General features: G+C 37.4%; 1 protein-coding gene across 1 annotated transcript in view; it reads left to right on the top strand.

Moving 5' to 3' along the window:
- armc2 (armadillo repeat containing 2) overlaps positions 1-12321 on the top strand; it is a 225590-nt gene that overhangs the window by 195342 nt on the left and 17927 nt on the right. Inside the window, exons 12-14 of the mRNA XM_060854607.1 lie at positions 3774-4104; positions 6145-6267; positions 10541-10654. Coding sequence (XP_060710590.1) covers positions 3774-4104; positions 6145-6267; positions 10541-10654 — 568 coding nt within the window. The remainder of the gene's footprint in view (positions 1-3773; positions 4105-6144; positions 6268-10540; positions 10655-12321) is intronic.

The following is a 12321-nucleotide window of genomic DNA, read 5'->3' as shown; positions in this document are numbered from 1 at the left end:
TTGCTTTTATGCTCTCCCTGACATCCCTTGTCAGCCATGGTCACCTCATCCTGTCCTTGATATGTTTCTCCTTCCTTGGGATGAATTTCTGCTGTGTTAGCCCCCAAAACCTCTGCCATTGCTGCCAACCATCTTCTAGGGTCCCCTTCCATCAGCTCTGGTCAGCTCCTTTATTATATCTTTGTATTACACCTAAGTGTAAAACCATTACAACAGATTTCAGTTTCTTTATCTCAAACAGCATGGGCAGATATGAATGCTATCACATTATGGTCACTGCCCCCAGGGTTTCCTTCAGCTTGAGCTCCTTAATCAAGTCTGCTTCATTACAAATCTAGAATTGCCTGTTCCCTAGCAGACTCTAACACTATCTGCTCCAAAAAGCCATCTCATAGTCATTGCACAAATTTCTTTTGTTGGGACTCAACTCCCACTTCCACTTGCTGCTATTAGTGGTCCACTCAGTGACAGATGTCCTATTCATTATTTAAGTCCTTATGTAGTGATTATATCTAGGTTGAACAAGTCAAGTGAATGATTCAAGCAATTTTAACATGCTGAATGCTTAAAAGCCTCGGGAAGTTGTATGTGCTTCTCATATTATGGCTGTAGAATAAATGTTGGATCAAAAACAGCAATTGCTGGAGAAACTCAGCAGGTCTGACAGCATCTGTGGAGAGAATGCAGAGTTATCATTTTGAGAACAGTTCTGAAAAAGTATCACTCTGCTTTCTCCACAGATGTTGCCAGACCTGCTGAGTTTCTTCAGCAGATTTTGTCGTTATTTCAGATTCCCAGTCTCTACAACAGTGAGAATCTCACCATATTATGGACCTTGGCACTGGAAGCCTACAGCGTCTGGGTTTTAAAATCTGCGAGTTGAGGGATACTCCTTCGGTAATCCAGTAGCAAGAAGGTACATCAAGTGAGGAGGTGTCATGAGATTCGGCTGCCAGTGCAAGGGGGTGTTGACTCAATGATTCCCCTTCTCACCATCCCTCTCACCACCTCCAGGAAGGGAAAAATATCATGACTAAATTGAACAGAATATGTAGTGTCTCCCAAACCATCATTTAGTGCATCATTATCACAGTGACTATGTACTTTGCAGCTGACTATATCTTATATAACAATTTATTTTTCTATGGCACTTTGGAACCATCTTAGCTTGACAGTTACCCAGATACAATACCTCTTATTTGGATCCAGGTGTTGCACACCAAAACAATATCTTAATCACAAAGTTCGTATTGAATGTAAAGGGCACCAAAGTAGTTCTCCACTGGGGAAGGTCTTTTCAACATAATAAAATAGAATCCACACAAAATACAGGACTGAATCAACCTTCTCTTTTTGCTATGGCAGCTCTCTCTCTCTCTCTCTCTCCCCCCCCCCCCCCCCCCCCCCCCCTCTTGGATAGTCTAGGACCAGACAATATAACTTCAGGATAAGGGGTTAGTCTTTTACAGAGATGAGGAGGAATTCTTTCTCTAGATAATAGACAGTCTATGGAATTCTTTATCAGAGAGGGAATCAAGGGTTATAGGGAAAAAGCAGGAAAGTGGAGTTGAGGATTATCTGATCAGTCATGATCTCACTAAGTGGATGTGCAGATTTCATGAGCTGCTTTTTCTCCGCCGTCTTATGGTTTTATGGGGTTTTTTTTGGCAATTAAACAGACAAACCCTTTATTGAGTTTACCTTGCAAGATGCTACTTATGACTCAGATCCACGTTAAAAGGCTGCTATTAATGTTTTTTACTTCTATCTCTTCTGAATTCTGTATAAAAGTTTTCATGGACTTAACCATGAATACTTTTAACTGGGTCCAAGTTAGAAGTTATGATGGAGGAAAATGATAATTCTCACCAAGGTTCTGTTCTGCTCAATTTCTTCCTCATTAATGCCATCATTGAAATATTCATTCTATGAAATTCAAAGGTCAGCAAAATTGATATTCACTCAGATAGATCCACCCCTCACAATTCTGTTAAAAACAATTATCAGCACACATTATTTATTTGTTAGAATCAGCGTTTTTTAATTAAAAAGTAAATTTAATTAAGTAATTCTTTATTTCTAGTGTTTTTCATATTTTATGTTTACTGCTGAAGATATATTGTTGTGATATGCCTATTATTCTACATTTGCTTTTTACAATATTTTATGCAATATTTTGTGTGTTTCCAAATTTAGCTACACAGTTAAAAATAATATAATTATGAAAAAGATTAACTGCTATTGTATGATTTGGAATTGGTTTCCAAAATAGGATAAAACATTTAAACATTATTTTCAAAACGCTGATTACTTTTCTTGGTGGTAGATTATACAGTTCATTTTTGATCAAGAAGAATTAATTGCACATGGTGAGGTTTTATAATCAATCTTGAATAGATAAGTGGAAGTCCTGTATTATACTTAACAGGGAGGTGATGGTCTAGTTATACTATTGCTGGATATTAATCCAGAGGCCCAGGTAATGTTTCTAGAAACCTTGGTTCAAATCCTGCCATGTTTGTAGAATTTGAATTCAATAAAAATCTGGAATTAAGAGTCTAATTAAAATTGCTGCCAATTGTCAGGGAAAACTGGTTTACTAATGCCTTTTACAGAAGAAAACTGCCATCCTTGCCTACATGTGATTCCAGACCCACAGCAACATGGTTTTGACTCTTAACTGACCTCTGGGCAATTACCATGGAAATTCACATCCTGTGAATGATTTTTTAAAAAAACTTGTGATATCAGTATAGTGGTTTTTAATATCTGGTTTTCCCTCTAAATCACAACTTCATATACAAGAATAATATACAAAATGCTACAATGTTGACTCCTGGTTGAGATATTAAAATAGATTTAATCTGTCTGTACAGGTGGATGTTAAGGTTACAAATATTTGAAGAAGAAGAGCTTATGGCTATGTGCCTTGGCCAATGCTTCTCCTTTAAAACCAAGATCAACAAAAACAGATTAACTAGTCATTCATCTAATTTATTGTTTGGATCCTCTTGCTGAATGCAAATTACCTGCCACATTTGTATACAACTCAATTACTGAAATTGTAATTCATTGTGATTGATTGACTATGAATCAGACAAACTAGGAACAGGAGTTACCATTTGGCCCTTTGAGCCTGCTCATTATTCAATGTGATCATGGCTAATCTTCTGTCTCAATGTCATAATCTCATTTTCTCTCCATACCTCTTGGTGCCTTTTAAAATATAAAAAATAATCATTTTCTTAAATATATTCAGCAAAGTGTTTTGGGACATCATGAGAACATCATAAAAATACAAATTGTTTCATTTTCTGTTACATTGACTTTCTCTCTCATTGTATCTGTTTTGGTCATGGATGCAGAACTGTCAATCATCTGTGTCTCCCACTCCCTATGTGTTTTTTCATTATTTTTCTCCTTTGATTGCTCCCTACCTCCCTCCTCTCATTTTGCTTTTATTACCTACTCTTGCCAGAATGCAATTATGAGAAATTCTGTTTATATATCTAGAAGATAAAGCTTATTCTTAATAAGATTAATGCACAATTAGGACGTCATGTATTTCAGTATATTGGTGATGATCAAAATGTACTGCCTTTGCCATGACCTCATGATTATGACTTTAAAATGAAAATTGAACTTTGATAGGCTGCACTTTCCACCTATTATGTGAAAACAAGTTATGTCTGTTTTTAAAGTTGAGCTGCTTGTATTTTAGGATAACATTTAAAATTAGAGTTCATATCTATGTACTGCTTTTGTTCCCCAAGGATTTAGTGGTCCGTGTGGTTTTTATTTTGGGAAACATGACTGCAAAGAACAATAAAGCGAGAGAGGAACTTTACAAGCAGAAGCACAGTGTCAAGACTTTACTGACTCTATTTCAAACGTACCATGAACTAGATGTTAAAGTAAAAATCACCCCAGCAAAGGCACAGAACGAGAATGAAATAGATGGATCCAAGAACCAGAGACTCTCTGAGGTAGAAGATATCCTAGTAAAGCTGATAAGAGTGATTGCTAATTTATCCATAAGCACTGAAGTTGGCTCTGCGTTCTCTGGAAACCAGAATTGTGTGGATCTGCTTATTAAAGTACTAGGTTAGTCTAGCATTTCTCTAATATCTTTTGCATGTTTAAAAAATGTTTCACTTCATTAGTAAAATGCTATTCAATTAATTTGGTGAGCCATGAGATTTATGTTAGAGTTGGTTATTATTATTATCTTGTTATTACTGATGAAGTTAAACTTTTGTTCTTCTGTAAAGACTTCTGATTAAAATCTGACTCTGCCTAAGTCAACTTTCAGTCTTCAGAAAATAAAAAATGATGTATTTCACTGATTTCAACATTTTGTTATTCAAAAATTGAAGAATGCATCATCTGAATCTTTTTGGCAGTCTTTAGAATACTCCAAAGTATTATTAATTTTTATAATCTAATTATATAGATTTGGCTGCCATAACTGTGCTTTCCTTATTGTTTTATTGACTAATGTTGTATGATTCAGTGTGAACTCCAAAGAAGATCACTATTGTTCCTGTTGTGTTCAGTTGTAGATTATGCATCCATAAAAGGGACTACTGTAACAGCATTGTTGTCCTCTATATATTGCTGACTGGCTTCAAAAACGTTTACAGTTTAGCCTGAGGTGGTAAAATTGTGAGGTCTGCCCTTTTTTTTATTCAAAAGCAAACCATAGCTTTTCAAAAGGGTACCCTATCTCTCCAAATGGATTTGTATTTGAAGTTTAGACCTTCTCCTAACAGGTTAATGTGCACCATTCGTATTTCATATTTCTTGCATATGAAAGTCAGATCAGATTAAAGATAGCTGAAGACATATGCAGCTGCCTCCTTGAAAAATGCCTGTCCAATGTGTCACTCACCCCTGTTACCCATCCTGGGAGAATTGTGGAGGCCAAGTTATGGGTAAGACTTCTTGGTCCAGGTCTCTCACGTCATTTTGGCTAAATCAGGGACCCTCTCAACTGTGCAAAATTTCAGGCCTAAATGTTTGTCAGAAGTTCTTAAATTCAAAGAATATTTGAAGAGGCATATCAGAGTAATAATGCCCACACTGACTAATGTAAAAATGAGTGCTTTGAAATCTGGAGTTACAATATGAGAACATTGACCATTGAGTAACAACTGAGTATGGTGATTAAAGTATAACATGCTCTAATTACCACTTAGAGAATCATACTGAATAAAACTAAATTTAAACATTAACGTTCACCTCACTTTTAACCAAACTATCAGATCTCCTCAAGCATTACTGTATTAAATCAGACCATACATGGTTTTATAAGCAATATGCCAAGGAGTGTAATGCAGAACATAGTTTTATTTTGCTAAGGTAGAATTGTGTCATCTATAAAGATTAATTTCGGTTAAGCAAGAATTAAGTGATGATCAAATTAATCAGTTCACAATGCTTGCTTTATCTCTCACTCTCAGCTTGTCACTGAGAGACCCTTTCAATCAGAGGGTTATTTGGTTAAAGTCCACTACTGAAATAGGCTGATAGTTTAATGCATTTACTTTATGACTATTAAAACAAACTAACTGGTCACTTATTAATTTGTTGTTTATGGGATCTTGCATAATTTGGCTGACACATTTGTCTGTAAAACAAAAAAAAAGCATCTGAATAACTAATTGACTGAGGTGTTTTGAGGATATTCTGATAAAGCAAAACACACTGTGTACAAAGGCAAATTCATGAACAATGACATATTAGTACAGATGTAGTTGTAGTGATTGTAATGAGGTCAGCCAGGTGGACATCATAGAATATGTTCCCTGATTGGGGCTGCGAATCTGGTCCAATCAGGGAGCCCTGCCTGACATAATGCCTATCTTTGCTTTTAAATGGATTTGTACTGATTATTCAAGGATTAGAGATTTGTGTGTCAAAGTACTGTTTTTGTGCCATTATTACACATAAGAAAGACATCTGTAATGCATAAGGTGGTCCCTCTCCTCTTCCTAAATGAGTTGAAGTCATTTGCAACTGTTATTCTGTGTCTAATAGTCCAACAGAAACCAAGTGAAAAATTCACAATGAAGATCTTAAGTCAGTTGAATGTGAGTTATTCTTCATTAATGTGTTGATCCATTTTTTTTATTTTTGAACTAGAATACAAAACAATTGAGAAGTGTGAAGAACTGATGATGAATGCTGCAGCAACGATCAACAACCTGTCGTATTACCAAGTGAAGAACTCCGCTGTCAAAGCTAGGCAGCTGCACATAGCTGAATGTACACTTATCATAATTTCCTCATCTAACATTGTCACAACTATTTTAATTATGCTAATTTAAAGATTTATTCAAAAATGTGCAGCTACTGGTGGTGGAAGTAGAATCTTTGAATATTTTAAGGTAGAGGGTAGATAGATATTTGCGAAGCAAGAGCTGAAACATTATTAAGATAGGTGGAAAGGTGGGGTTAAGGTTACTTCCAATTAAACTCTGTTGGACTGTAACCTGGTGTTGTGTGATTTTTAACTTTGTACACCCCAGTCCAACACCGGTATCTCCAAATCATGACAATCAGATCAGGTTGTGTTGAATTGCAGAGCAGACTTGGGAGGATGAATGGCCCACTCCTCCTTGTTTGTATATTTGTATCATTATGGTTCGTTTAGAATTTCATCAACTTTTCTTGATCCTTAAAAATTCATTGTGTGGGGAATGTGTTGATACATGCCAAAGATATGTTTTGCATCTTTCTGTGACTAGCCAACTGTAGATGGTCAGTATAAAAACAGCTATGATCTGGACGCCACTCAAGGGCTGCAGTCACAGAAGACTTTGATTAGATTACTGACAGTGTGGAAACAGGCCCTTCGGCCCAACAAGTCCACGTTGATCTACCGAAGCGCAACCCACCAAGACCCATTCCCCTACATTTACCCCTTCACCTAATACTATCTGCAATTTAGCATGGCCAATTCACCTGACCTGCACATTTTTGGACTGCAGGAGGAAACCGGAGCACCTGGAGGAAACCCACGCAGACACGGGGAGAATGTGCAAACTCCACACAGTTTGCCTGAGGCGGGAATTGAACCAGGGTCTCTGGCGCTGTGAGGCAGCAGCGCTAACCACTGTGCCACTGTGCCACTATCAGATTGTAAATAATTGGGTGAACAGCCAATTCACCTCAAAAGTAGTTTGCTTTAATCATTTTGTATATTCAGTTTTTTGCCTAAGATCAATATTGAGTGATAACCACTAAGATGTTATTCCCTAAAGGAGAGGAATGTAGAGTCGAGAAGTTTCTGCTATTCTCAACATCTCGTAACAGTCATTCATGGAAGAGGTTAACTGGTGCTAAAAAGCTCTCTCTTCCAATTGATCTTTCAGGAAATAAATGTTAAAAGAAGAATTTGTTTTTATATAAAAATAATATTTGAAATTAGTTTTTCATTTTCTAGTTAACTTATCTGTATAGCAAGGAAAAGGGAGTCCAACATAAAACATTATGGCTCACAGCTGTAATCTGGAAAATATCCATCTATTGGAAATCATCGTTTTCTGCCCTCTATGTGGTCACCATGTAACCTTTTGCTTTGTGCTCTCCACATAACCTGTTAGCCAGGTGACTACATTACCCTTAATTTCATTTGGCAATATTTTTGCTATAAATTCTAATGTAGCAGCTTAATGGCCTCAGCCTAAGCTAAATTATTATTTACATTAAAAAATTAGTTTGATGTGCCTTCCAAATGCATCCTCCACAATTTTGTAGGGGTAGCGAATACAAAAAAATCATGTTTATTCTTATGATTGCATTTCTGAGTTTTTGGGTTTTTTTAGTCCATGTCACAAACGTAACATTAATTGGATATCATGACATCAGACTACTGTACATCTTTGTGATTAGAGAAGCTGTCTAGTGTGTCATACTTGGATTCATTCATCTTGCATCTACCTTCTACTTTCTCGTCCTACTATGCTTCATTTGTAAACTCTTCATTCACATTCTGACAGTGAAATAAGCAATATATTTGTTCTATTTGTTAAGCATTTCAGTGTAGTGACTTAGAACCAAAATGCTACAACATAGAGGAATAGCATACACATTGCATTTATAGCTGCCAGCACGATGAGATCCTAAGCTCTGACATTATGTCCGTTTTGGAAGAAAGATTGAATTATTGTCTATTTAATTTGTCATCCATCTATCTGTCTGTCCATCTATCTATCCATTCATTCATTCCTTCATGAGTATTATGATACTTTTAATATACGTTTCCTTTGAGTATTCTTTTTTCCCAATGACTGACTTTAGCCAGCAATGTCAGGATTCCTGATAACATTAGCAATAAATAATCAACTATAATTTTAAATGTATGTGGCTTGATCAATATTTATCTGATGACACAAAGTTCTTCAAATATGATCACAAATGGAATAGGTGACAAATGGACAGTTAAAGAGGATTATGATTAAACTCAGGTGATTGCTTTCATTTATGTGCTTTTTAAAAAAAGTTACAAAAACAAAATGAAAATAGTTATAATTAAAATCACAAAGATGAATTGGCCATGCTAAATTGCCCGTAGTGTTAGGTGCAGGGGTAAATGTAGGGGAATGGGTCTGGGTGGGTGCGCTTTGGTGGGTGGGTGTGGACTTGTTGGGCCAAAGGGCCTGTTTCCATGCTGTAAGTAATCTAAATTACACTAATCTAGAGGGGTGATAAGACAAGAAAAGACGCAATGATACAAAATCTGTGGCCAGATTAGGCACTGCTGTCCAAAAGTAAAGTATTCAAAGAAAAGAAAGCAAGAAGAAAGATTGTGGTAGATGGAATTCTTTGTTGAGATGGCAGCAATGAGCCAGGGTTGCACAATGGAGGGAGCTTTTTCATTGAAATTGATCAAAGCTGTGAAGGCTTTGATCTGTCATACGGAAAGGTTCCATCTCAGGACAGGCAAGATTATGCTCTTTAAACCATCGGTTCTCTCATAGGGTTATATCCCTTAACAGGTCATTGCCAACTTATTTGAAGGACTTTTGCCTGTCTAGAACTTCACTTACTGTCACCCCACTTCCAACTGCGAGCTTTCACCATGGATTGGCAATAGCTTATGCAGTTTCACCTTCCACCTTTCATGAGAGGCAATGGGAGAAGAAATACCACCATCAATCACACCAGAAACAAAAATGCCAGCAGCAACATCAACTTCCTTCTCCTCAGCCACATGCCCCATTACAGGATTATTGGATGAATACTGACATCCATTTGGATTGATTTGAGACCTTAAACACACAGTCTAGAGGCAGAGGATCATCTCTTTCAACATATCTGATCACCAATGCATCAGGAGACTGAAGCTGTCATTCCAGGCTGGAAAATGACATCTGCTTCTTGCCATTGAACCAGTTGATAATGCATTGACTGTGGCTGATAAGGTGCTTGTCGTTGAAGAATGCAATCCCTTCTCCCTCATTTCCATCTCCTTTGGTCTCTGCCTGTTATCAAGTTTGTTCTTGACTGCAAGTATAGAAATTAGTGAGGTATGAGTGTTTGTGAGACTTTTTTTAACAGAATAGGGAGGACAACATTTTTGGATTGTGACTGAGATTGGTTGTGAGAGGACTGTATCTGAGGGTGAGTGTGAGTTTGGCTGTTCAGGTGGGAAGTGAAAAGTTTGGAGATAGTGGAATGAGTGTAGCTGCAAGGTGTGCTGTCCTGAGGATTGCTGCGCAAGAGAATGCACAGAGAATCAGACATTGGGACTTGATGTTTGAAACTGTAACACCATTCATCTGTCCCGCTCTCATAGATTAATAGTATATTGTCTCCAAGCTGAAGGGTGCACATTTCATTTGCTTGCTTTCTTGGTCTCTTCTATCCAGAATCTGCTTTGCTGGAGAGGATGTCCTCCTCCTCCTCCTCCTCCTCTTCCTGTATTTGGGGAAGTCCACCTAACTACAGCCCCTCAGATTCTACAACAGATCCTCAAGGTAACAGCAAGAGATCCAGGGTGCAGACTTCTAGGTCTCTTCTCTGTTCCTGTGGTTTCTATAGCTATGTCCAATTTAGCCAATGTAACCCATGTCATTATTACTTTAATGAAAATGTTTCTTTTGTCAGATTTGATACATTAGCCTGCCTGCTGTATCTGATTGGTCAGGAAACTTGGAATTGGGATGCTAATACTAGGACTCAGGAAAAGAAATGTAACTATGTTTGCCGATCAGTAAATCAGTTCCACACATTTGGTAGGGGCTAAGTCCACAAATTCCACTTCTGCCACTATCCCCACCAATATATCCTCAGTAGTAGGAACTTAACATAAATTGAAACAATTGATTCAAGAAAGTTAAAACAGAGGTTTAATTAAATGATCAGCTTTCTATATATCAAAGTGGACACAAATTTAATTGACTCTCCAGTATTTAAGGTTATTTACAAGAGATGGCCAACTTAAAAATGTAATTGACAAGCCATATTCTTCTGTATAAAGATTGCACCTTAATTTTTTTTTCAATAACACAGGTCTTTCTTTATTATTCTGTAGTGTTGATGAAGCTTTTATTGTGTAACAATATGGATGCAATACTGGAAGCTGCCCGGGTCTTTGGAAATCTCTCTCGGTCTAAGGAGGTCCGTAACTTCATTGTACAGAACAATGGTAAGTGAGAACATTATTAACAATAAGCATTTTTATAAGTTGATTGTAGTGCAAATGATCTCTGAGAAAGTTGCATTGTACTTACGACATGAAAAGAAGTTCTGTTTTAGTTCTAATTACTTAATATTTGCTAACCATCTGTTCTACTTCTGATATAATGAAGCTCTTCACACAGAGGGTGGTAGGCGTTTGGAACGCATTGCCAGCAGAGGTGGTAGAGGCAGGCACGGTAGATTCATTTAAGATGCATCTGGACAGATGCATGAGTAGGTGGGGAGCAGAGGGTTACAAATGCTTAGGAATTGACCGACAGGTTTAGATAGTACATTTGAATTGGCTCAGGCTTGAAGGATCAAAGGGCCTGTTCCTGGGCTGTGAATTTTCTTTGCTCTTTGTTCTCTTTGGTTTATAGTAATTGATTAGGAAATCCAATTGTGTTACTGTGTTTTAGGCTTCACAAATATTAAGAATATTGTCCTTTTGCTGTGTTTCGCATCACCGAAATTGACTTTAAAATTGTGGTTTGAGTAAATCAATTTCAGATCTCCAGCATCTAAATGTTCTTTGTTTTATTTAAGTAAATTGAATTGCTTTAGCAAAATTCATTACTTATTTGCAAAGCCCTTCTACTATTTATAGTATTGACATTTGTAAAGATTTTTAATTCCTTCTCAAGCCTTGATCAAGTTACTGCACTATTCTTCATTCAGATACATACTATTAAGAAGTTGGCTTATATTTTTTCCTGTTCAGAATATTTCCAACAGTTGATTTTGCATTGTTGTTGACTAAACATAATCTTTTTGCTTTTAGAGGCTTTTGTTATTTTGTGTAACTATGAAAATACACAATTGAAAGGTGAATGTTTTACTTTGATGTTCTTACTCTGCATCCCTTTTCATTAAGAAAAATTTGTATTAAAATTTAACTTGACTAGTTACTTTGTTGATAAATTTCACTGTCACTGACAATCCATAAAAGTGGATTACCTGTTCTTTGGAGATCCTGGCAGATATCAACAAAAATGGAAGTGTGGTTTGAAAACAAGGAGCCAAATCCCAGTGGTACATCCAGATAGTACTTTGCAAATGGGACTCTGGTATTATTTATGGGTGACATAGTGGCTCAGTGGTTAGCACTTCTGCCTCACAATGCCAGGGACCCGGGTTTGATTCCATGCTTGGGTAACTGTCTGTGTGGAGTTTGCACACCCTTCCACCGACACTCTCATTCGTTTGGCCGAACTGGTCCTCACCCTTAACAATTTCTCCTTTGAATCCTCCCACTTCCTCCAGACCAAAGGGATAGCCATGGGCACACGTGTGGGCCCGAGCTATGCCAGTCTCTTTGTTGGCTACGTAGAACAGTTGATCTTCCGTAATTACACCGGCACCACTCCCCACCTCTTCCTCCGCTACATTGATGACTGCATTGGCGCCATCTCGTGCTCCCGCGAGGAGCTTGAGCAATTCATCAACTTCACCAACACATTCCACCCTGACCTTAAATTTACCTGGACCATCTCTGACACCTCCCTCCTCTTCCTGGACCTCTCCATCTCCATTAATGACGACCGACTTGACATTAACATTTTTTACAAACCCACCGACTCCCATAGCTACCTGGATTACACCTCTTCCAACCCTACCTCTTGCAAAAATGCCACC

The sequence above is a fragment of the Hemiscyllium ocellatum genome, chromosome 3 (genome assembly GCF_020745735.1).
Source record: "Hemiscyllium ocellatum isolate sHemOce1 chromosome 3, sHemOce1.pat.X.cur, whole genome shotgun sequence".
Classification (NCBI taxonomy): domain Eukaryota; kingdom Metazoa; phylum Chordata; class Chondrichthyes; order Orectolobiformes; family Hemiscylliidae; genus Hemiscyllium; species Hemiscyllium ocellatum.
The sequence above is the reverse complement of the archived record's forward strand: the minus strand, read 5'-3'. Positions and strand labels throughout refer to the sequence as shown.